Source organism: Heterocephalus glaber, unplaced genomic scaffold (assembly GCF_053883595.1).
Source record: "Heterocephalus glaber isolate CG9 unplaced genomic scaffold, H.glaber_assembly_v1.0 deba00001452, whole genome shotgun sequence".
Classification (NCBI taxonomy): Eukaryota; Metazoa; Chordata; class Mammalia; order Rodentia; family Bathyergidae; genus Heterocephalus; species Heterocephalus glaber.
Window position 1 is genome coordinate 6,302,920 of NW_028258302.1, and position 24,498 is coordinate 6,327,417.

General features: G+C 42.0%; 1 protein-coding gene across 10 annotated transcripts; it reads left to right on the forward strand.

Annotated features, from left to right (window-relative positions):
• Positions 1-721: 721 nt before the first annotated feature.
• Meaf6 (MYST/Esa1 associated factor 6) lies at positions 722-22,572 on the forward strand. 10 transcript variants are annotated; one of them, XR_002397051.2, is made up of 9 exons: positions 736-976; positions 1,869-1,984; positions 4,633-4,720; positions 4,857-4,902; positions 14,975-15,167; positions 19,237-19,272; positions 19,763-19,820; positions 20,700-20,733; positions 21,415-21,597. XR_002397051.2 is itself a non-coding variant. In XM_021263356.2 (8 exons), exons 1-8 carry the CDS (start codon positions 812-814, stop codon positions 21,421-21,423), a joined length of 681 nt encoding a protein of 226 aa, XP_021119015.1. In that variant the 5' UTR covers positions 739-811; the 3' UTR covers positions 21,424-22,572. The 10 variants fall into 10 exon arrangements, 6 of the variants coding, with proteins under 6 accessions (XP_021119014.1, XP_021119015.1, XP_021119016.1 ...); XR_015452734.1 differs by having other exon boundaries at positions 744-901; positions 21,415-22,572; XR_002397052.2 differs by lacking the exon at positions 19,237-19,272 and having other exon boundaries at positions 738-976.
• The last annotated feature ends 1,926 nt before the right edge of the window (positions 22,573-24,498 follow it).

Sequence of the window (24,498 nt, forward strand, 5' to 3'; positions counted from 1 at the left end):
GGGGGGGGACGACAAACAAAACCCCCCCAAAGCTAATCCTTATTACTTGCCAAGCCCCAGATATACAAGATCGCTCCTAACAGCAACTATACAATGTAGATTCTACGTATCACAATGAAGGAATTGAGACAAATGAAATAAATTCTTATCCAGGGAGACAGTTTACGAACATAGAGGAGGGGTTTTGAATATGATTGTTCTGGCTCCAGTTTGTGCCCTTAGCCACTTTACACACTCTAAAGGGCGAGGGGAAGCCACTGAGGCTTTAAAAATGGGGGAGACATCACATTGCTTTGGGAAGGTTATTCTGGCACCATTGTGAATAATAGGCTAAATGGGATAAACAGTGGAGATAAGGAGACTGTTAGAATAATGTGGCCAAAAATGGGGAGGCCTTGAATAAACCAAGTTGGTGGCAGAGGGCAAATAAAAGCAATGGATTGCGATGTCTTCCTGAGTGCAGCCCACAGACCTCGGTTTTTCATCGGATCTCAATACGGGTGGAGAGCGAGGATGGTACCCAGGTTTCTGACTTCGGCAATTCAATGGATGTAGGAAGGCGTTCAGTGAGGTGGGGCACACGGGATACTTAGGAGGCTGAAGTAGCAGCTCGGCTGGGGAACTACAGTGTCCGTGAGCGTCTGACACCAAGCAGGCAGACCGGTCCGAACTGGAAGGTTCGCGCGCCAGAGCCTGGCCGGAAGCCGCGCGCGCAGGCGCAACGCGCGGGGCGCCCCCTGGTGGGCGCGGCGGCAACACACACAAAGGACCCGCCCCCAGCCTCGCGCCGCCGCCGCCGCTCCAGCCCAACATGGCGATGCACAACAAGGCGGCCCCGCCGCAGATCCCCGACACCCGGCGGGAGCTGGCGGAGCTCGTGAAGCGGAAGCAGGAGCTGGCGGTGAGGGGCTGGGGCGGCGCGTCCGCCGCACTGGCCGTCCGCTCCTCCGGGGAAGAGCTCGGCGGCGGGGCCCGGGTGCGCTGGGCGGCTCGGCTTCCCGGCCTGCGGCTCGGTGGCGGGAGCGGGAACGGGCGCCGGCGCGGTGGGGGTGGGGAGCGGCCGGCCGGGCGCCGGGAGCGCGCGGGGCCGCGGGCGTGGCGGGGCCGCGGCGCGTGCGGGCGGGGTTGTTGGGTGTGCAGCAGGCGTCTGTGGGAGGGGAACCCCGACGCCCAGCCTGGCCTCCGGAGGATGAGGGCGCTAGTCCGTTTCGGTGCGGGTACGTCCTTCGGATGGGGTTTTCAGTGGGCTGGGGTGTGCGGTGTTTGTGAACATCTGGCGACAGGGAAAGGGAGAGGATCATCGCGGGGAATTGGGAATTGTGACGTGCACGCGGGGTCCCGGGCACACTGGAGGCTGAGCGCTCGCCGCCCTGCGCTAGGGCCTGCGCGCGGGGGAGGACCGGCTCACCTGGCGCTGTCCCGTCCCCCTGGGTTTCCATGGCAACCGGCAGCCGGGCGCCGCGGCCTTTCTGAGGCTACGGGGAGGGGAGAGCGTTGCTGGAAGGTTGTTCACCCTTGCCTCTCCTGGTGCTGACACCCTAGTGAGTGGGAGTGGAGGCTGCCCACGCTCTGCCCCAGTCCGGTTCTTAACGCCCACCCTTCTCTCTCAAGTATACGCAGAATTTTGCACGTGTGCGTTTTTCCGAGGACAGGCTCCATACATTCCATTGTATTCTTAAAGGGGCCCATCATCCCCGAAAGGACTGTCTTAAGCCTGGACAGCCTGGCCTTCTCCATATCCATTTTTCCCCAAAGACGGTTCATTGTGGGTGAGGGTGGATTTACAAGTCTAATACCAAGATTCCAATCTGTTCATATTTAATGTTTACATTTAAAAAGCTTTTTCCATGTTTTGTTTCTCATCTTAGGAGACACTGGCAAACTTGGAGAGACAGATCTATGCTTTTGAAGGAAGCTACCTAGAAGACACTCAGATGTATGGCAATATTATTCGTGGCTGGGATCGGTATCTGACCAACCAAAAGTGAGTGTCAAGCCAGTGTTTGTCTTGTGCCTTGGCAGTATTGTAGGACTGTATATTCTTGGAGAGAACTTTGCAGGTAGGTGGTAGTAAAATGGTGGTGTGGAAAGAGGTCTGGGCTTGAATTTGAATCCTGGCTCCGCCACTACCTCACTGTGTAACCTTGAACAAGCCGGTATCTATATACAGGAAGAGTTAGGACCTGTGGCACAGGGTTGTGTGAGGTTTAATGAAATATGTGTAGTACTGATAGCACCTGACACAAGAGCACTCTGTTAGTATTTTCCACATTTTAATCTGTCACTAGTTCTACCCTTAGTTTTTGCCATACCCATTTGGCAAGTGTGCCACTATTTGCTTGGTGACACTAGTTTGTAAAAATTTCTTAATTTTTGCAAAGTATTTGGATCTATAGAATTGAAAGAAAATAGGACATGAACACTTGGTACCCTTCATCTGTTTTCACTGTTAACATGCTGCCACATCTATGCTCTTGCACAGGTCCGCAGTCTTCCTATAATATATGAAAACTTTTAAGACTTGTACTTTTGAAATAATTGTAGATTCATAGGAAATTGCACAAGTAGTACAAAGAGGCCTCATATACCCTTCACCCGGTTTTGGCCAGTGGTTGCATTTCATATAACTAATACATTATCAAAACCCAGAAATTGACATTGGTACAATGTGTATATATAGTTCTGTGACACCCCCCCGCACACACACCAGGGATCGAACTCAGGACCTTGTGCTTGTGAGGCAGGCACGGTTCCACTGAGCTACATCCCCAGCCCAGTTCTGTGGCATCTTATAACATGTATAGACTCAGGTAACCGCAGTCACGATACAGAGCTATTCCATCACCACAAAGGTCTCCCTTCTGTTCCTCCTTCACAGTTACATCCCTCTCCCCTATATATTATTTTCCTGCTAACCATTTGAACATAGATGCAGATACCATGAGACTTTGCACATGAGCATCATTTCCTGAGAACAAGAACATTTCTCTGACCTAACCACAGTGATGGTATGGAGAAAATGAGCACCATGTTTCTTTTTTTTTTTATTGGTACCAGGAATCGAACTCAGGATCTTGCCCTTGCGAGGCAGGCGTGGTGCCACTGAGCTAAATTCCCGGCCCTTGAACGCCATATTAATAGTACCGCCTAATACTTGCCTCTGTTCAGATTTCCTCAGTTTTCTCCAAAATGCTTTTCTACTTTGTTTTTTATTGTTGTTATTGTTTTTCCACTGCTGGGGATTAGACTCAGGACCTCCTACATGCTAGGCAAGCAGCTTACCAGTGAGGTGCATACCCACCCATAACACACACACATATACACACCCCATGGTACTGGGGATTGAACCCAGGGCCTCCACACTTAGCTACATCCCTAGCCTTTTTTTTTTTTTTTAAATTTTGAGACAGGATCTCCCTAAGTCGTCATGTTCCCCAGACTGGGCTCATACTTGTGATCTTCCTGTCTCAGGGCTCCGAGAGTCCAGAGTGCTGGGATTACAGGCATGCACCACCATGTCTGGCATTTTTTAATTTTTTGAGACAGGGTTTCCCTAAGTTACTAAATTATTCAGGCTGTTTGAATTTTCCACACTCCTGCCTCAGCCTCCCAGAGTGCTGGGATTATAGGCTGTGCCACCACTCTTGGCTAGTTTTTTTGTGAGCCACACTATCCTTGAATTCACGATCTTTACCTCAGCCTCCTGATTGGTGGAATTTTAGGTCTATGCCAACATGTCAGGTTCTCTTTAGTTTTAAGATACAGGAGAGTTAAAGAGGCTGAGGCAGGAGGATCTGAAATTTGAGTTCCTACCTGGGCAACTTATCGAGACCCTTTTTCAAAAGGAAAAAATAAAAAAGGCATGGGATATATCTTAGTGTCAGAGTACCCTTCAGTTCATTCCCCAGTACTGTAAAAAAAAGAAAAGAGAAAAAGTCCTTTGTGTCACCTTGCTTGGCAGTCATTTTTGTTTTGTTGTGATACTGGGGTTTGAATCCAGGGCTTCCCTGCATGTGCTGGGCAAGCATTCTACAAACTGAGCAACATTCACAGTCCTGTGCTAATCATTTTTCTTTCTTTTTTTTTTTTGGTACTGGGGATCGAGCTCAGGACCTTGCATTTGCAAGGCCGGCGCAGCGATACTGAGCTAAATCCCTGGCTCGTGGTATGGTTTTTTTGTGACAGGGTCTCCTTATGTAGTTCAGACTAGTTTCCAACTCACGGCAATCCTCCTGCCTCAGCCTCCAGAGTCCTGGGATTATAGGCGTGTGCCACCATACCCAGCTATGCTAGTCATTTTTAATAATAAGCATTAAAATAAATGCATATTAGAATAGAATGAGGAGGGGTTTGGACTGGGGAGTATTGCTTTATATTCTGGTGACCTGTCATGTTTCCTGGTCCCCTGAATCCTTTAAAAAGAAAATAAATAATGTTTGTGAATCACCTAAAATAATCTCATCACACACATACCATACATTGGGAGCATTCAGCGTAGTGGTCGTAGGGGGCAGTCCAAGTGGATTGGGGCATTTCTAAAGAGTTGAGTTCCTTGCCCCTGTGCAAGGCATCACAAGCTTAAACCATATGTACAACTTGATGCTTAGAATGAATTTTTTCTCTATGTTTTAGAAATTCCAATAGCAAAAATGACCGAAGGAACCGGAAGTTTAAGGAAGCTGAGCGGCTCTTCAGTAAATCTTCAGTTACATCGGCAGCTGTAAGTGGTGTGGTGTGTGGGGATCTTTCTGTGGCCTATTGTTGAGAATGTGTTTTCCTTTCTCTTCCTTCCTATCTGGGAGTGGTCTCCTGAGGCCTGTGGTCACTTTTTTAGTAACCAGTGGCTTTTCTTTTAGGCAGTAAGTGCATTGGCAGGAGTTCAGGACCAGCTCATTGAAAAGAGTAAGTGTATGCTTTTCCTTTCCTTGTCAGTTTATGTTGAAGCTACCACAATCCCTAAGTTTACTTTTCCGTGTGTATCTGAGGACTGCATCTGTGCTCTCTCCTCTTGTTTCTAGAAGTTGGGAAGCCTTTTGGGCATCCCTATTCATGCCTTTCTTTTGAGGAAGAAACTTCCATTCCCTTCTGGTCTCTCCTTGCATAGGAAGGTACCTTTAGCCACTCAGACATGCAAAGCTTTGTCTTTGTTCCTGCTAAGTCTTAACTTAGGGAACTATTTTTTTAACTAAAAAATTTTTATGGAAAATTTCTAACATGCCAAATAAATCCCCAGTGCTCAGGGGATCTTAAGTATGTACCTGTGTGTTCTTAAATATAAAATGGAGAATAGATATCATTTACTTTGTAAACAAATTATGTCATTTTTCTTTCTCTTTTTTTTTGGTACCGGGAATCGAACTCGGGACCTTGCGCCTGCGAGGCAGGCGCCAGAACCACTGAGCTAAATCCCTGGCCCTTACCTGCTACTTTGGTAGGTGGTTTTATACCTGTTTATTCACACAGTGTAGCTGTACCCAGGCACTTGGCAGGAAAAGACCTGTGACGTCACTGCTTTCAGAAGTTGACTGAGGCAGGCACTTATGTATTGAAGATTTTCCAAAATATATGCAGGTCACCTGTTCCTCTAAAACCTAGTCTGGATTGAGCCACACGCCTGGAATGCACTATAATTGGTGTTTCTTGGATTTTCCCATAGTTATTTTTGCTGAATCATACTTTGGTCCTCTAAAATATGTCATCGTACATTGTAATATATGTTGCAGATGTTTATTATCACTACTAATCTGTCATCTCTTTTAGGAACAATTTTTCCTGAACAACTATTTTTTACTTAAAGTCTTGTTTGAGTATTTCCCCCTTTGTGTGGATGCTAAAATGTTTAAAGCAAAATTTATAGTTCTCGAGCAAGGAAGGGATATACAGCATGCCTTTTGGGAATGAATCTTTGTACTATTTCCATCTTTTTCTTTTTGATACCAGGGATCGAGCTTGGGACCTTGCGCTTGCAAAGCAGGTGGCAGAACCACTGAGCTAAATCCCCAGCCCTACTGTTTCCATCTTACTTTCCTTTCCTATGTCTTTTTTTTTTGGCGGTACTGGGGAATCAAACACAGGACCTTGAACTTGTGAGGCAAGTGCGATGCCACTGAGCTAAATCCCCGGCCTTCCTTTCCTATTTCTTACTGCTTTACTCTTCTAATTTTTAATTTTTTTAATTGGATTTCATTCCATGAATATTGGTAGGCTGCCTTACATTCCTTATGGAATAAAACAATACAGAGGATTACATAAATACTGACTTTCATTAATTCAAATTGTCAGAGCCCCTCTGCGGTGATTCTGTTGCTTTCTTCCCACCATTACCACTCCCTATTGCTTTCCTCTGCCTGCCTGCCTCTTTGTGGTACTGGGGGTTGAAAATAGGGCCTTCACAATGGACTACCTTCCTAGCTCTTTAAAATTTTTTTTCTTTTTTATCGCTAGGCATGGTGGCATCACCCTGAGTGGAAGATCACTGTGAGATTGAGGCCAGCCTGGGCTAAATAGCGAGACCCTTTCCCAAAACAGCCCCCTCCCCATTTTTTTTTTTTTTTTAAAACCATTGAGACAGAGTCTTGCTAAGTTAGCCAGGCTAGGCTCAAATTTATGATCCTCCTCCTCCTGCCTCAGCCTCCTAGAGTGCTAGGGTTATAAGCATGCCCCATCATGCCTGGGTTATTTGTATTTTAATTTTTAATTAACACATAATTACACATGTTTATGGGATATAGTATGTGATGTTTCATTACATGTTTATAATGTGTAATCATATTTGAGTATTTTCAAACATTTATAATTTCTTTGTGGTCAAAACAGCCAATTTTTCTAGCTGTTTTTAATAGCATACAATATATTAATAATAATAATGCGTTATTGCTAACCATATTTGCTATACTGTGTAGTAGAACATTAGAATGTATTCCTAGCGGGGGATTTAGCTCAGTGGTTTCGTCGCCTGCTGTGCTGCAAGCGCAAGGACCCGAGTTTGATCCCTGGTACCAAAAAGAAAAGAAATGTTTTCCTAGTATCTGTAATTTTGTACTTATTGTCTGACTTCTCCCCAGCTCACTGCCTCCCCCACAGGCCTCTGGTAACCAGCATTCTTCTATGAGGTTGACTCTTTTTTGAGACAAGCTCTTGCTATGTAGTTCAGGCTGGCCTTGAATTCACCATGTCTCCCAGGCTGGCCTCGAATTCAAAGCAATCCTCCTGCGTCAGCCTCCTGAATGCTGGATCTGCAGGCATGTGCCGCCATGCCTGGCTTGAGTCCACAAATTAGATCATGCTTCCTTTATTTTTCATTAGTGCTTGGCTTATTTCATTTACATAATAGCCTCCAGGCTCACCCATGTTGCCACAAAAATCTTTTTAATGGCTAAATTATAGTTCACTGAACTTTTCTCTTCCTCTTCCTCTTCTTCTTGCCCCTTCTCTCTTCTCTTTTTTGGGGCAGTGCTGGAGGTTGGACTCAGGGCCTTTACACTAAGCTACATCCCCAGCCTGCTCCTCCTTGTCTCTTTAGTCATGGTCTGGCTGAGTTATCAAGGCAGGACTTCAACTTGCTGTCCTCCTGCCTCAGCTTCCTAGAGTGCTGGGGTTACAGGTATGCAGCACTGGATTTCTTGAAACTGGTTTGGTCTTTTGCATCAGTTCTCGCAGATTCCACCTCTTCTATCAAAAGATTGTTTGCTCTGTGCCCTTTTTCCTCTTCTGGTACTCTGGTTAAATGTGTTTAGACCTTCTCATGTATTTATTTTGTGCTGTGTTGTCTTTTTGTCTCTGTACTTTATGAATGAACACTTTCATTTCTGGCATATCTACCAGGTCACTGTCTTTTTTTTTTTTTTTTTTTTTTCAATACCAGGGATTGAACTCAGGACCTTGAGCTTGTGAAGCAGGCACAATGCTACTGAGCTAAATCCCTGGCTCGGTCACTGATTGTCTTTATCTGTAGCCAATCTGCTATTAAACACCCCTTGATTTTAAATCTTTACATTTGCATTTTTAATTTCCAGATTGTTTAGTTATTTTAAAAATCTATTTAGTTTTTAAATAGTTTTCTCTGCATTTATTTTTCAAACTTGTCTTTTACTTTGTAAAAATAGTCAGATTCAAAGTAGTCATTTGTCAACCCTAACAACAACAAAATAAAGCCCAGGTGATGAAGGAGAGAGTCTCATGCACGTGTCTTTGATAATAAGAACGACCGCAGAAAGCTACCAGAGCCACAGCCTTGCACAAAGGCCACCGCCATTTCACACAGAAAAACTTCTGCAGGGACATCTGTCCAGCAACTGCTGCCTAGCCTTGGGTTGACAGAACTTTTATTATTTAAAAATTTTTGAGCAGTACTAGGGATCGAACACAGGACTTCAAGCTTTTATTACTGGATTATACTCATGCCCTTGTATTTGTTTTGTTTTGTTTTGAGACAGGATCTCACTTAGTTGCCCAGACTGGCCTTGAACTTCTAATTCTCTTTCCTCAGCCTCCTGAGTAGCTGGGAATATAGGTGTGTGCAAAGGCACCCAGCTGCTATCCTTGTTGTTGATCTTTAGAGCCAAGGACAGTTGATTCAGAATAACTTGCCAGGTAGTCACAGCACTTGGGAGGCTGAGCCAGGAGGACCCCAGTGAGTTTGAGGCCAGCCTGAATTGCAGAGCGAGACTCTGTCTCAAAAAACCTAAAGAGAGAGAGAGGAAAAAAAAAAACGTATGTAGTCCTCATTTTGCCTTAAACACTCATTCCTTTGTTTCAAGCTCTTTGAATATCTCATAGTTTACCATATCCCACATACTTCCTTTGGAATGGCCTGCTATTCCTAAAAATTTTATTAATCATTGGAGAATCTCTTGCTGTTATTTAGGTTGATAATTTCTTTTAGTAAGCATTGTTGTTCTGTAGTCTAATTAATTAATTAATTTTTTGATACTGGGGATTGAACTCGGGACCTTGTGCTTGCAAGGCAGGCGGCTGAACCACTGAGCTAAATCCCCGGCCCGTTCTGTAGTCTAATTTAAATCTGAGACCTTTCAGAACCTGTTTCTGTTTCTGTTTATTTGTGAAGTCTAATTTTGCACTTTACCAACTGAGCTACATCTTCAATCCAACTTCCTTAATTGAATGGAATAGCATTTGCGTATAACTTACACATCTTCCTGAATACTTTATTTCTTTATTCATTTATGGTGCTGAGATTTGAACCCAGGACCTCCTGTTTTCTAAGCAAGTACTCTACCACCAAACTATATCACTAACCCCTCTGTATACTCTAAATTGTCTCTAGATTACTTAGTAATTAATGCAACATAAATGCTACATAAATAGTAGTTGTACTGTGTGGGTTAGTGAATAATGACAAAAAGTGTACATTTTCAGTACAGATGCTTTTTTTTTGTTTGTTTGTTTTTACAGATGCTTTTTTTCTGACTGTTTTCTGTCTGTGGTTAGTTGACTCCATAGAAGTGGAGCCCATGTGTATGGATTGTCTTAATAAAGTAATCTGAGGGTGGGGATGAAGGAGCTGCCTTCTAGAGAAGATTAAAGTTTGTTTCTGCTAGGTGTGCCTGGATTTCCTTAAGCCAGGTTGAAGGGTTGAGGGTCCCTGGAAGACCCAGGTGACTCCTACCAAGCTGTAAGTGCATGAGAGGAATGGGCATCTTTGCTTCTCACTCTTTTTTCCTTCATACAGAATCTGTTCAGTGCTTCAGAATTTCTGAAAAACAAGCCTGGTAGAATGAGTCCTGTGTTTATAGTACCTTTGACCTTTGATGGGAATAAAACATTCTTTTCTCTTAGAATTTTCCGTTACATCTTCTTAGATTTCGAGGGTTTTAGAGTTTTGCAGTTTGGGCATTTTTTTTTTTAAACCATTCTGAAAATTTTCTTCAAAAATGCATTACTTTCTGCTTCATTGGGCTTCATGTATACTCATTCTAGAAAGAATAGATTTGCATGGTCCCCAAAGAGAAATTTTATGCAAATTTGTGAAGCATTGTATATTTTTATAAAAAGAATAAAGTAAAAGAAAAAGAGAACAGGCAGATTTTTATCTCATTTCCTTTAAAGGTTCAGCAGTCTGTTGTTTGTTTTACCTGGCTTCTCTGAAACCTTCATTAAACCAAATCTCTGAACATTTATATCATTCCAGTGGTTAAGTGTTCTGGGTATCTTCCTTTCCTCCTTTAAACTTTTTGTGCTGATCTTAAGTAACTGCCTTTAATAGCCTTCCTTTTTTATCTACGTATTTGTTAGGTATTTTGACCCAGGAACTTGCTTGTCCTGAACCCACTGGTCTTGAACCCAATGTGTAGCCCAGGCTGACCTCAAACTGGCGGTGATCCTCTTGCCTCAGCCTCCCTAGCGCTGGGATTACAGGTGTGCGCCACCACACCTGGTTTAGTTTTCCTTCCTTTTAATAAGTTGCCTTCCAAGGGTGTGGAGTTATCAAATTAATCAAAATCTGATGGTCTTTGCTCTAAAAAAATGAGTTGCATGTTTTTATATCAATGAGAAACAAACTTAGTGTCTTTCACAATGTCTTTCACACATCATTCATTTGTTTGCTTAACTTGGTGCTGGACTTTGAGATGCTGTAGCCTGCTGCTTTTATGAGCTCAGGAAGATTATTGTTTTGTTTTTGCAAGTGCTCTACCACTAGCTACATCCTCAGCCCTTTTTTTAATTTTTCCAGTATCGGGGATCGAATTTAGGACCTTCCGCTTGTGAGGCAGTTGTGGCACCACTGAGCTAAATCCCTGGCCCCACTCAGCCCTTTTTAAGATAGGTTCTCTGTCTCTTTCTGTCCCCGCAGTGGTACTGGGGATTAAACCCAGGCTTCTCTACCACTGAGCTACATCCCCAGCCGCTTTTTAAATTTTGGGACAGGGTCTCACCAGATTGCCCAGGCTATCCCATAGCAATCCTCCTGCCTCAGCCTCTGGAGCAACTGGGTAATGTGTGCTACCACACCCAGCTTCATTTTGTATTTTAGTAATATTTAGTCTCCTTAGCTCCCTGTCCTTATACACCAGAAAGCGCATCATATTTTTATGTCATTCCTCTGTTCAGAAAGTCCTAATAGCTTCCCTTGTTATGTCCTCTTCCAACTGTTTACTGTAAGTATTCTTCACTTTACTTAGACTTTAACTTATACATTTGTAGATCTCAAGGCTTTTGAGATGTAGATGCTTATACTAAGCCAGTACCTTATTTTCATTACCTTCTTTACTCCTTAGAGTTGCCCCTTGAAGGTAGATATAGATGGCAAGCTCCATGAGAGGAGAAAATTGCTCTAGCCCTTGGACAGCTCATGCTTCCCCTAGTAAGAGACGCTCAAAAATGTTTGACACATGAGGGAGAATTCTTACTTTACTTTTGGAGAAACAGGCTCAAAAGGTCAGGCATAAGTCATTTCTCTTAACTGTGACCTCATTGGAACTGTCTCCTTGGATAAAATCTGTCTGACATTTATGACTTTCGTAACCTGTCTCTGCATTTTACTTTTTATTTCTCAGGCGCTCTGTTTAAGAGATAACTGTGATTCATTTGTCCCAAATATACCTTATGTTTTCTCACTTTTGCACCTTGGTTTATGCTGTTTTTTGTTCTTATTTTGACTTCTCATTTTCAAAGCTTTATTTCCTTTTTATTTTTTTTAATTTTTAGAATGTTTTTTGTGGTGCTAGAGAACAACTCACACTCTGCAAGCTCACTGCTGAACTGCATCTCCATCCTTCAGTCCAGTTTTAATTCATCCTGTCAGTGAAGCTTGTCCTGAATAATCTCTGTCTCCCATGGTTTTGATGCCCACATTGGTCCTCTGGGACATCTGTTGGTGCCTCACGTGTTACTTCTTCAGAGAAGTGAGTTGGTTCTTTGCAGGGCTTGGCTGGATGGACGCTGCTCTGAAGTGTGGAGTGTGACTGACCCTCTGTTCATTCCGTTCTCCCTAGCAGCAGGGCTCCTTAGCAGTACTCCATTAACAACTGGGCTTGCCTGTCTATTTCTTAGAACTACCGCATAAACAAAATTTGTTGTATCTGACTTGCCTTTTTTTTTTTTTGACATGATCTAGCTAAGTTGCCCAGGCTGGACTTAACCTTTTTGATCCTCCCACCCCAGTGTCTCAGAGTGCTGAGGTACAGGCATGTGTCACCATGCTTAGCTGTGTCTCCCACATTTTAGTTATTCTCTCTCCCCCTGTGCCTAGTCCCTACTTTGCTGTCATCCTGTGAGCCAAAGCTTTTGTGGCCTCAGGCTGTTAACCTTTCCTTTCCCCAGCCAGTACTTCACCATTCGCATTTTTAGAAATTGCTTTTTTTTGGGCGGGGGGTGCACCAGGGATTGAACCTCAGGACCTTGCACTTGTGAGGCAGGCACGGCATGCCACTGAGCTAAATCCCTGGCCCTGAAATTGCTTTTATTTAAACCTACATTAAAGTGGGATTGGCTCAGTATGGGAGCAGGGCTGTCTTGAACGTACATCTCTCTCTAGGTTCATCTTTTTCTATTCTATTATAGAGGTTTTTGAACTAGAAAAGTAATACATTCTTATTGTGATAAGTCAAGTGATTCAAACATGAATATAAAAAACGTTGATTACTGCTCATTTTACTTCAGTCCCAACTATTTGAGGTAACCCACATTCCCACATTAATAGGTTGGTATTATCCTAACACATGCTTCTGGATGCCTTATTGGTCATTGCATGTCTTCTTTTTTTTTTTGGTACCAGGGATCGAACTCGGGACTTTGTGCTTGTGAGGCAGGTGCTGGAACCACTGAGCTAAATCCCTGGCCCCATTTCGTATCTTCTTTGGAAGATAAAAGCAAATCCTTTGCTCACTTTTACTTATTTTTTTGAGATGAATTATGATTATGTTGCCTAGGCTGGCCTTGAATCTGTGTGCTCGAGTGCTTATTTTGTCCTAGCCTCTTGGGTAGCTGGAACTCCAGGCATGTGCTACTATGCCAGACTTCTTGCTAACTTCCTTTTTTTGGGTACCGCTAATCGAACTCAAGACCTTGTGCTTGCCAGGCAGGCGCGGTGCTGCTGAGCTACATCCCTGGCCCTATTCTTGCTAATTTCTTATTGAGTTCTTAGAGTTCTTCATATGTGGAATATGAGTCCCTTATCATACCAGATACTGTATATGATGTGAAGATATTTCATCTCATCCTGTGAATTGTCTTTTCAATTTCTCGGTGGTATTGTTTTTGACTCTGGAGTTTTTATGTAAGTGATATAATGTTTATATGTTTTTCTTTTGTCCCATGTCCTTGGTCATATCCAAGAAACCACTGCTTTCCCCAATGGATTCTAAGAGTTTTAGTTTTAATTTTTTAAAATTTGGGCCTGTGATCCATTTGAGTTAGTTTTTATGGTAATGATGTAGGGGTCAAACTTCATTCTTTTTCATGTGAATATTCAGTTGTCCATCACTATTTGTTGGGGGCGGGGGGAAGATTCTTTAGTGAATTGTCTCATTACCATTGTCCAAAATCATTTGACATAAATGTAAGGGTTTCTATCTGAACTCTAAATTCTGTTCCCTTGATCTATATGTTTATCCTTATGCCAGTGCCACACATTGTTGATTACTGGAGCTTTGTGTAGTAAGTTTTAAAATCCTTTTTTGATTTTGTTTTTAGTAGTACTAGGAATTAAACTCAGAGCCTTTGTGCTGAGCTACATCCCTAGGCTTTTTTTTTTGGTACCACAGATTGAACTCAGGACCTTGCGCTTGCAAGGCAGGCATTGGCACCACTGAGCTAAATGCCCGGGCCCACATAACCCTTTTTGACAATTTTTATAAATAGATACATCATCAGTTAAATAAAGATTTTTAAAAACAGATACATTTTTATAAAGATTTTTATAAACAGATACATCATCAGCTAAATAAAGTGAAAGTCTTTCCCCCATCCTTATCTATTAAAAGATTCAAGAGGGCAGGGGATTTAGCTCAGTGGTTTCGCCGCCTGCGGCGCAAGCGCAAGGACCTGAGTTTGATCCCCGGTACCAAAAAAAAGATTCAAGAAATTCCTTTCAGGGAAAACCAGAATACATTATCAGAACATAATTGTTTTTTTCCTTGTGGTGCTGAGGATCAAACCCAAGGCCTTGTTCATCTTGGGCAAGTGCTCTACCAATTGTATTCTTTTTTTTGAGATGGCCTTGCTGTATAGTCCAGGCTGGTCTTGAACTCTCTATATAGTCAGGGATGGCCTTGAATTCATGGCAATCCTCCTTCCTTAGCCTCCCAGGTGCTGGGATAATAGGTGTGTGCCACCACCCCCGGCCCAATTATATTCTTAAAAGTAAATATTCATATGAATTGTTTTTGAATTTTCTTCTGTTTGATACATTGTTTTTAAATTGGGAGTGTAGTCAGCTGAAGAGTTTTCTTACTGCTTTTTAACTACATTCTTGGACTGAGGATGTAGCTCAGTGGTAAAGCTCTTGTATGAAGGCCTGGATTTAATCCTTAGGACCATAATACAAACAAAATCTTAGACTTCTAGAAGTAATTTATGGAGTGGGGCTTCTCCTTTCTTGGCAATTCACCTTTTCTTGTGAGGAAGACAGGATTCATGTATGGTTGGGGAAAGAAACCAGGGCCAGCTGCAGACAGTTTTGCCACGCTCATTTTCTCATCCCCTGGAGACCTTCCTAATGCTTGCAGTTGCTGTTTTGTATAATTATTAATCCTGTCAGTGTACTCTATGTCTAAATAACCTTTATGTAAGGAGGTTATCCTGTGTGTTGCCATCTCCCAGCTGTCCCTAGATCTGTTGCCTCTGGTCACACTATTTTAGGTGACTTGTTTTTCAGGAACTCCAGTAACTGATGCTTTGTGTGTATCTTCCCTGTCACTCAGTGTTCGTGCTCACAGAATCTTTCCTGATGCCAGACAGGTAGTCCGAGGAGTACTGACGAGGCTTTGAGAAACTTGTGTTTTCTTCCCTCCAGGGGAACCAGGAAGTGGGACGGAAAGTGATACTTCTCCGGACTTCCACAATCAGGAAAATGAGCCCAGCCAGGAGGACCCTGAGGATCTGGATGGATCTGTTCAGGGAGTGAAACCTCAGAAGGCTGCTTCTTCCACTTCCTCAGGGAGTCATCATAGCAGCCATAAAAAACGAAAGAATAAAAACCGGCACAGGTCAGTGGCAGGGACCCCACCCCCACAGCTCCGATGATTGTCGGTGTAAAGGGACTGTCCTGGAATGAAAACACTTCAGGATGGACAGAAATTCCTTTGCTCCAAATGAAACCAGCTAATGTTTTAAGGGAGGAGTTGGTGGGCAGTAAAGTCAGCCTGAAGGAGGACTTCAGGACATCCTTCCACTGTTGCTAGTGCAGAACCCTAACCCTGACCCCAAGAACATTGTTTAATGTTGTGAATTTGGAATCCTTTCAGAAGAGAAACAGGGGAAATAGAAATGGAATCTGTGTAATAGTATTGCTAAATGACACTAGTGTATATTGGGTAAAGTGGGATAGTCTTTTGCTCTTACTCCTGACCCCTGCCTACTCTTATGAGAATTGATTTAATGTGCCTTTCAAAAAGATTTTAAATACAAGCTTTTCTATCACTTATGATTCTTGTGTTTTTATAGTTCTCTGCAATATGCTGACTTCAAATACTGGGAAACAATACAAAACCTATAAAACGTGAGAGTGCCTTCCTAGATAACATTTGTCCACCATGTTTTTTGCAGTGCCTAATGAGATAGGAAGGATATCAGTGGACAAAGAGGTCAGGTGTCACCCAGAGTGGACTTTAGAATTCACTCTGTCTGGGGTTTGTGTGATAATGCTGGGGGCTATGAGCTCAGATAATTGTGACTTCTATAACATCATTCCAAGAGGGTAATGCATCATTTCTGGAGCTAGGAATCTTGTCCTGGCTGTAAACCCAGGAGGCATGGAAATGGGTCTTTCTTATCTGACTCTTGTCCTTCTTGTTGTGGAAGCCTGCATGCTGAAGAGGTGAAGGGGCATGCAAGGGATGGGCTGTGTTCCCTGTCTTCCAGTTTGCTTCTACATTTTGTTTCAGGAACGTGTAGAGCCAAGTGTGGTGGTGCATGCCCATAAGCCCAGAACTTGAGAGGCTGAGGCAGGAGGATCACTATGAGTTTGAGGCCAGCCAGGGCTACATAGTGAGTTGAAGGCCAGCCTGAACTACATAGTGAGACCCTGTCTCAAAACAAATAAAAAAACAAGCTGGGCATGGTGACACACACCTGTAATTCCAGCACTCAGGAGGCTGATGCAGGAGGATCACCATAAGTTTGAGGCCAACCTGGGCTACATAGTGAGTTCAAGGCCAGCCTGAGCTACACAGTTGAGACTTTGTCTCAAAAAACAAAACAAAACCCCCAAACAACAACAACAACAACAAAAAAGAAATGTGTAGGAGATTCCTTCATGCGCCAAGGTATTAAAACTGTTATTAGCTTTATGGATTTGGAATGGGGATAATGTAGAATTAAATCTTACTGGTTTGAACCTCTTTCCCATTAATTGATTCTAAGAACTTTTTTTGTTGATGGTAATGGTGTTTTTTCTTTTTGACTGCAGAAATAATATTTTCTCCAAACAGTGACAAAGCTGCCGCTTAATGTTTTTCTGCACATCAAAAGTCACCATGTTCATCTCAAAACTGTAGTAAGAAATAACAAAAATTGCTTTTTTCTTTCTTTCTGGTGCTGGTGGGGATAAGGCTCGAAGTTATTTGACTGCCATGATGGAACTGGTGCTAACTTATCACTAACAGCAGAGAACCATTTTCTGAAAAAATACTTAATTTAATTTTAAAACTGTTGGGCCGAGGATTTAGCTCAGTGATTTCGCCGCCTGCTGCACAAGCACAAGGACCTGAGTTTGATCCCCGGTACCAAAAAAAAAATAAATAAAAATAAATAAATAAATAAATAAATAAAACTTTGTTTTGAGTGTTGGGTATGAAACCCTGGGTTCCTACATGCTAGGCAGGCACTTTACTGTTAAGCTATATACCCAGCCCCTTAAAAAATATTTTTAAAATTGTCAGAAGGATGAAATGTTATGTTCTGCATTGCCAGTGTTGTTTTAAAGTAATGGCTGCTTTCCTTTTTCAGGGTGTCTAGAGTAGGGAGAAAATTCCTTGAAAGTGTCTGGGACTTTTTCCATTATTGTCAATATACAGTAATCTCTAGGTAGCTGTCTATTTCAGGTAATACCTCATTGTCACTAATGATGTGATCAACTGGTTGATAAAAGGGAGCATTAAATTTAACTTTTTTCTTGCAGGTTTCCAGTAAATTTCATAGAAAAAAACACTTCCTTACTGTTTCCTCTCCTGGCCCTGGGAACAAATGAACCCCTTCCATAAAAACATCTGTATTTCTAAAGACCTTTAGTGTTATTGCTTTCACAAATGATGTTTTCTACTCAGAAAGCAGATCGTATTTTTTTCCTTCTGATTCTGTATCTGACTGTTTTTCTCCCTTGGCTTAGGCACTTGCCCTGCCCAAAAGAAGAGAGTGGCGCTGACTGGCTTTCCCTCAGGATGCCTGAGTGGTACCTCAGTGTCCAGTTAAGGTTTTTGGATTCCTGCCGTCTTTAGTCAGTAATTGTGTCTGTTCTAAACCCCTCACCCCCAACTGGTGTCTTCTTGGGCCTGACAGATTGGGCTGTGGGGTGGAGTGTGTTGCCTGTTGGTAAATTGGCACCCAGTATAGCACTCGTTCCTCCCTTGTGGCCTTACCCCTTGTAATCAGAATCAATAGTAAACTATTTCAGCAAATATTTGTGGACTTATATGCCAGGCACTGTTTAGTGGTAAAGTAAATATAGTACTTTAGTGAAAGAAAATGACTTTTGAGTTTTCCTTCTTCTGGAATAATGAAGTTTATCAAATAATTTTTTAATGTTCATAAATAATCACCGTGTTCTGAATTCTTTTTTCTTTTGGTACCAGCGATCGAACTCGGGTCCTTGCACTTGCGAGGCAGGCGGTGTAACCACTGAGCTAAATCCCTGGCCCTGAATTCTTATATTTTATATGACATCTGAAAAATAAGTACCAGCATCTTTAAAGAAAAAAATTGAAATAACTCATAGCTGCTCTTACAGGCTTTTACTGTTATACCAAACTTGAGTTTACTTTGTGGTGCCGGGGACTGAGCCCAGAGCCTTTGCAGTGAACTACCTCCCCAGTCCTTTTTTATTTTTTATGTTGAGACAGGGTCTCACTAAGTCACTAAGTTGCCTTGGCTGAGCTTGAATTTAAAATCCTCCTGTCTCATCCTCCCAGAGTACTGGGATTATAGGTGTGCCATCATACCTGACTCAAACCCATGTTTTGATTAACTAGATACATTTTTAAATTTTATTATTTTGTTGTTGTTGTTGAGACAGGGTCTCACTATGTAGTTCAAACTAGCCTTGAACTTGCAGTAGTTCTCCTGCCTCAGCCTCCCAAGGGCTGGGATTACTGGCATGCACCACCATGCCCAGCTCATTTTTATTTCTCTATTTTTTTCCTGTTGCTAGGGATTGATTGAACTTGGCCCTATGCGTGCTAAGCACATATTCTACCAGTGAGAATACACCTTCAGCTGCTATAGTCTTTTGTAACTTGTGAACACAGCCTGAGAATAAACCGCTTTTTAAATTCCAGCTTTGTACACTTACTATTACCTGAGGATACTGAAGTTAAGCTTTCTTCCAACTTCACACCTGCATACATTGTCTCGAGGCAAATGCAGCCGTTTACACAGTGCTTTACCTCCTGCCTGCAGTCTGAAAGGGCCTGGAGCCAGCTGAGCCGCTGGGGTCATGCCTGGGGTTAGTGTTTGCTTTGGAGCTCTGCCCAGACCTTGATCTGTCAGCGGAGATGGCAGCAAACTGTGCTCCCTGTGCCACTCCCTTCCAGATCCTGGAGGTGTGGGTGCTTGTGGGGGTCGGCTTTCCTTTCCGTTAACAGGGCCTCGAAGATTTGGGTATTTCTCTAGACAGTTAACTGCCTGCTATCACCACCTCAGGTGGCCGAGTAGCACTGATCTTTGGATTTTGGAACATGACTCTGCTGCTCAAGTTTATTGATTCAACCTTGGCTTCTAGGATGGAAGCGGTAGCAAAGAGCACCACGTTCCTGGGCACTTTAGAGCATAGAATGGCAGTAAAAAGTTGCCAAATGTTTAATCTGTTCTTAAAGTTTGAAATGTTTTTGTCCTTTATTTTAGTGAAAGTACTATGCTGAGTTATACGTACCTTTCATTGTAAGACTAAACTTTTTTTCCTGTTTCTTCTAATGCCCACATGATACTTTTTAATACAACTATTTAAAAAGTTCTAACTCTGAATCTGGAAGCTAATAAAAGGGATGCAGTTACCTGTAGTTTTCTAATGAAATAACCTTTCCTTGCATAGTCTGTTCTTTTCTTATGGAATCCATTGAGGGAAGGGAATCTCCTGACCACAGAATCTTTGGTGCATTGATGTTTGAAACTATGGCTTGAAATTTTTAAAACTGATTTGATTTCTACAAATCTTGCTAGGGTGGCTAATCGACTAATTTGTTCAATTAGTGTATTAATTTCTATTGCTTTCTTCCTTTCAAATGCTGCCCCTCAGCCCGTCTGGCATGTTTGATTATGACTTTGAGTAAGTTTGATTTGAATTAGTATTTGTGCTGTGTTGTTTAGTGTGTAGACACCAGTATGCCTTTTTGAGACCTTTCTAACCCATAGTTTATCTGTTTAATTGTAGGTGTATATATTAGGTTAGGCTGGGAAGTTTTTTTTAAAAACAGAAAAACATGATGGAGGTAACATTTTATTTAATAACTTAAGCAAAATTAAGTAAACTTCACTTTTATGCATTTTAATTTCTTTAAAAATAGATAATCTTTACTTTAATTCATATTTAAATTGATTTTCTGTCTTTGCTTCATAAAGAAATTAATAGTTTTAAGATTTTGATATTTTGTTTTGGAAACATTTAAAAATTGAAATTCATTTAATTTCTTTTCTGTTTCATGTCCAAAAATAGAACTCCTAGTCTCTTTCCTGCTCTTAATCACCATGTGTCTCAGTAATTTCCAGTGATATAGTTATAAAGCTAACATGTTAACATAGAGCATGCCCTCTTAATCCAGTCTCTTTCACATGTAATTTTGGAATACTTTTTTTAAAAGTATATGACTTGTAGGGCTGGGGATTTAGCTCAGTGGTTTTGCCACCTGCTATGCAAGCGCAAGGACCCGAGTTCGATCCCCGGTACCAAAAAAAAAAAAAAGTATATGACTTGTAACTGCTGTACATTTCTTGAGTCATCCAAGTTTGCCCTAAGGCAATATATATGTATGTATGTATGTATGTATGTATGTATGTGTGTGTGTGTGTGTGTGTGTGTATATATATATATATATATTTTTTTTTTTTGGGTGCCGGGGATTGAACTCAGGACCTTGTGCTTGCGAGGCAGGTGGAACCACTGAGCTAAATCCCCAGCCCTGCTCATATTTTTTAATACCTGCTTAGTAATACCTGGGTAAACAGCTAAATAAGACGCAGTCTAATGGAGAATATATGGATTTTACTTAACCAGGTAGCCTTTGTTATAGCTTGTGCCCTATACAGTAGCTGATTGTTGACCCCTTTTCTGTAAATTAAAATGCACATGTCTTTTATCTTTCCTATCACAGGATTGATCTGAAGTTAAACAAAAAACCACGAGCTGTAAGTATCAGTCAGAGCACTTGAGAGAGGCTGGAAGTTTTGTAGATGATTAGAAAAATGTCTCATCTTCAGAGTTTTAGTGTTTCTAATGTAGGTCACACTTTTGAAGTCTGGTGTGTCTGTCTGTATACACTTTTAACTTTTAGATGCTATTTTTATTTTGGAGAGAGAAAAGTCACACTTTCTGGTTTTTGTTTTTGGGTTTCTTTTTTGGTACTGGGAATTGAACCCAGGGCCTTTGAACTGAGCTACATTTCTAGCCCTTTTTTAAAATTTTGAAACAGGGTCTTGCTAAATCACTAAGTTGCTCAGGTTGGGCTCAAACTTGTGATTTTCCTGCCTCAACCTCACAGAATGCTGCTATTGCAAGCATGCACCACTATGCTCAGCAAGAAAAAATAATTCCCTTTGATTAAATAATAAATAGTTGCTGCTAGCTTTTTTTTCCTGGTGAGTTTATGTGGTCTAGTAAGAGCAGAATTGATGTTTCAGTTGATGTCTCTTTATGGACCTTCAGAAGACAGGCCATTTTCAGATGTGAAATACTGTATAAGATTTGAAATACAATCTTTAGCTACAGAACAATTCCCCAGCACAGTTATTTGGTAGATTTGTTTTTTCCTTAGGGTCAAACCAGTGTTCTGTGGAGAGTAAGTGGGACTTTTGTTTCTTTCTCTTCAGGACTATTAGAAGACTCATTAGTACAGAAGCGTCCAGGCTGTAGAGCCCTGCTTCCCTTCTCCGACCTCACACAGATAAACATCCCTCATCTGAGTGCGTGGCTGCCCACCTCTGCTCTCCCAGACCCAGTGCCTGTGACTGAGTAGTTTGTTCTAAATGTGGTGACAAGTCACTTCTGTAAGACATCGTTTGCTTTGTGTCTTTCTTAGAAGCAGAACTGCAGGGAGACCAAGGCGTGGTGGTAATCCCCACATGTTGCTCTCCGTGCATTTCTCCCTTAGAATGAATGTCTCCCCCAAACTGGCCAGCCCCAGCTACATTTGTGACCCCACTGAGGTGCGTTCTCGGGTTTTGTATTATGCTGAACGTAGACCACAAGCCACATTTCTGATGTAGGCTGTAAATATCTGGCATTTCTCCTACTTTATTTTGTGTTTTATTATTTTCCTATTGTTGCTTTTACCACCTTATTTTCTTCCTGGGACTTTTTATAATGCCTTTGTACAGCTCATCCCTTCCTGCTGATAGTATCTTCCATATCTGATGATGTTTCATGCAGTTGCCAATATTCTTAACTGAAAATAATGTGGTTTACTATAAGTAAAATGGGAAACTTGGCTCAGTGGTTTTTTGCAGGGGGAAGGTAGAGTGTTTATTTAATAATTACCTATCTCAAATCTCTGAGTTGGAAGCAGTTTTTTGTTCAAGGAACAGGAGAAGCTGAAAACCATAAGTTTAAATCAGTCCTTTTAAAATAGATACTTTTATTCTTTTGTAAAAATAAAATTCATAGGTTTTGACTTCTCATGCTTTACTTTTAAACCTGAGATTGTTTTTTCACTTATTCTTTTTATTCATATCATACCTTATGGAAATTTCCTTCTTTTTCCATCTTTTTGTTGGTATTCACCTGATTAAATATTGCTCCAGAAGTCACCAGGGCAACAGTAAGGCTAAAAATTACATCAAGCTGGGTATGGTGGCACACACCTGTATTGCCAGCATTTGGAAGGCTGAGGCAGGAAGATCACTGAGTTTGAGGCCAGCATGGGCTACATAGTGAGTTGAAGGCCAGCTTAAGTTACATAGAGAGAACCTGTCTCCTAAAAAAAAAGAAAGAAAAGAAAAGGACACCAAAAACAGAAGAGAAAATGTTCTTGAATGAAGTGAAAGAGTGTGAGAGGGGCCAGGGATTTAGCTCAGTGGCACCGCGCCTCACAAGTGCAAGGTCCTGAATTTGATCCCTGGGTACCAAAAAAAAAGTGTGAGAGCCAGCACTCCCCAAAGGAACTTCCTTCCTTGTGGAGTCAGTGGGCTGAAGAACATGCTGATGATTGTTACCTAATGCCTTGATCACCTATCTTGACTGAAAAATTCCAGTCACTTGGGAAGCCTAAAAATGCTGGTGAGTGCCACCCCCAGAGACTCTAGGGTACAGCCTACTTATTGGGGTTTCCTTCCAAAGAGTCCCTAAGAGGCTGATAAACCAAGTTGAGAATCACTGCATTGGAGACTGATTTGATTTAAATCCCTTGCTGTGAGTCAGTGTTAGGGATAAGGTTTGGGGCCTCATCTTTTGAAGTGAGTTTAGCCTTAGTCCTTTACACCCATCCATGGCTTTGTAAGAAGTATGTCCATTGTGATGATGTTCATAGAGCCGAATACTAATGGATTCTGTTAGCAGGAAAAGTCCACCTTGTCAGATGTGCAACAGCTTTCACTCTTGTTCACAAAAAAACTTCTTTTTTTTAAACTGACAGTTTTAGATGGCTTCGGCTTTGGTAGCAGAACTCTTTTTTTTTTTCTTTTTCCTTTTCTTTTCTTTCCAGTACTGGGTATTGAGCTTAGGACCTTGCACTTGTGAGGCAGGTACTGTGCTACTGAGCTACATCCCCACCCTGGTAGTAGAACTCTTAATGTCAGGGTTTTTAAGGAAATAGTTTCTTCTGTGTAGAGTGTTTCTTTATTTTATTTTATTATTTATTTATTTATTTATTTATTATTGATTGATTGATACTGGGGATCGAACTCAGGACCTTGCACCGGAACCACTGAGCTAAATCCACAGCCCTAGAGTGTTTCTTTAAAGAAAAGCATACAAACCCTAGAAGCTTTCTATATTCTTCGTCAGTTTGTCCCCTTTTCTGGGAGGAAGAAGTAGGATTCTGGGCTTTCCTTGACTCAGAAAAGCACACAACAGACCTTAAAATCCCTCTGCCTCTCAGGGCCGGGGATTTAGCTCAGTGGTTCCGGCTCCTGCTTCATAAGTGCAAGGACCCAAGTTCAATCCCCGGTACCAAAAAAAATCCCTCTGCCTCTCATAGTTTGGCATTTGCTACAGATACATTTGTACTCTATTAACAGGTGTGTTATTTCTGGGCATGGTGGCACATGCCTGTGGTCCCAGCGTGAAGGAGGCTGAGGCAGGATTACAAATTCAAGGCCAGCCTAGACTACATAGTGAGGCCTTGTCTCAAAACAAAATAGGTGTTTTATTTATTATTGCAGTGCTCAGTATCAAACCCAGGCCTTCATCGTTAGCTAGACAGGTACTCCACTGCTTAGCTGTACCCTCAGCCTCTAAAGGTATATTATTCATAAGCATATCTTCCATGTGTGAAATCATAGAGACAGGCTACTTGGTTTTTACTTATTTTCCCTATAAAATGTAACCATTGATTAGGAGATCTTGCAGTTTCCCTATTAGTTGTATAAGTTGGCTGGGGATCCTGGAGGCAGTCAAATCTTTGGGTGGGTAGGACTAGGGATTGAACCCAGGTAGCCACATAGCCCTTTTAAAATTTTGAGACAGGGTCTCACTAAGTTGCTAAATTGCCTAGTTTGGGCTTGAATTTGCAGTCCTGCCTCAGCCTCCCAGAGTGCTGGGATTACAACCTTGTACCTTCCTGCCTGGAAGTAGTCAAGTTGTGAGATATTGCTTAATTTCCCTACATTAGGGTCCTTTAGAAAAATGCGCCAGTGGTTCCCTGCCTGCCATATACCATGCTTGTGACACTGAACTTTTGATTATCAAGTAAATTTACCTGACTTAAGATTGGGATGAGGTGATAACCTTGATCAAGT

Bases quoted from the DNA above. Each gene is read 5' to 3' on its own strand.
- Meaf6 (XM_021263355.2), top strand. From the start codon at position 812: ATGGCGATGCACAACAAGGCGGCCCCGCCGCAGATCCCCGACACCCGG. The intron at 1,985-4,632 runs GTGAGTGTCAAG...TCTATGTTTTAG, and splicing joins CGGTATCTGACCAACCAAAA to AAATTCCAATAGCAAAAATG. The intron at 4,721-4,856 runs GTAAGTGGTGTG...CTTTTCTTTTAG, and splicing joins CTTCAGTTACATCGGCAGCT to GCAGTAAGTGCATTGGCAGG.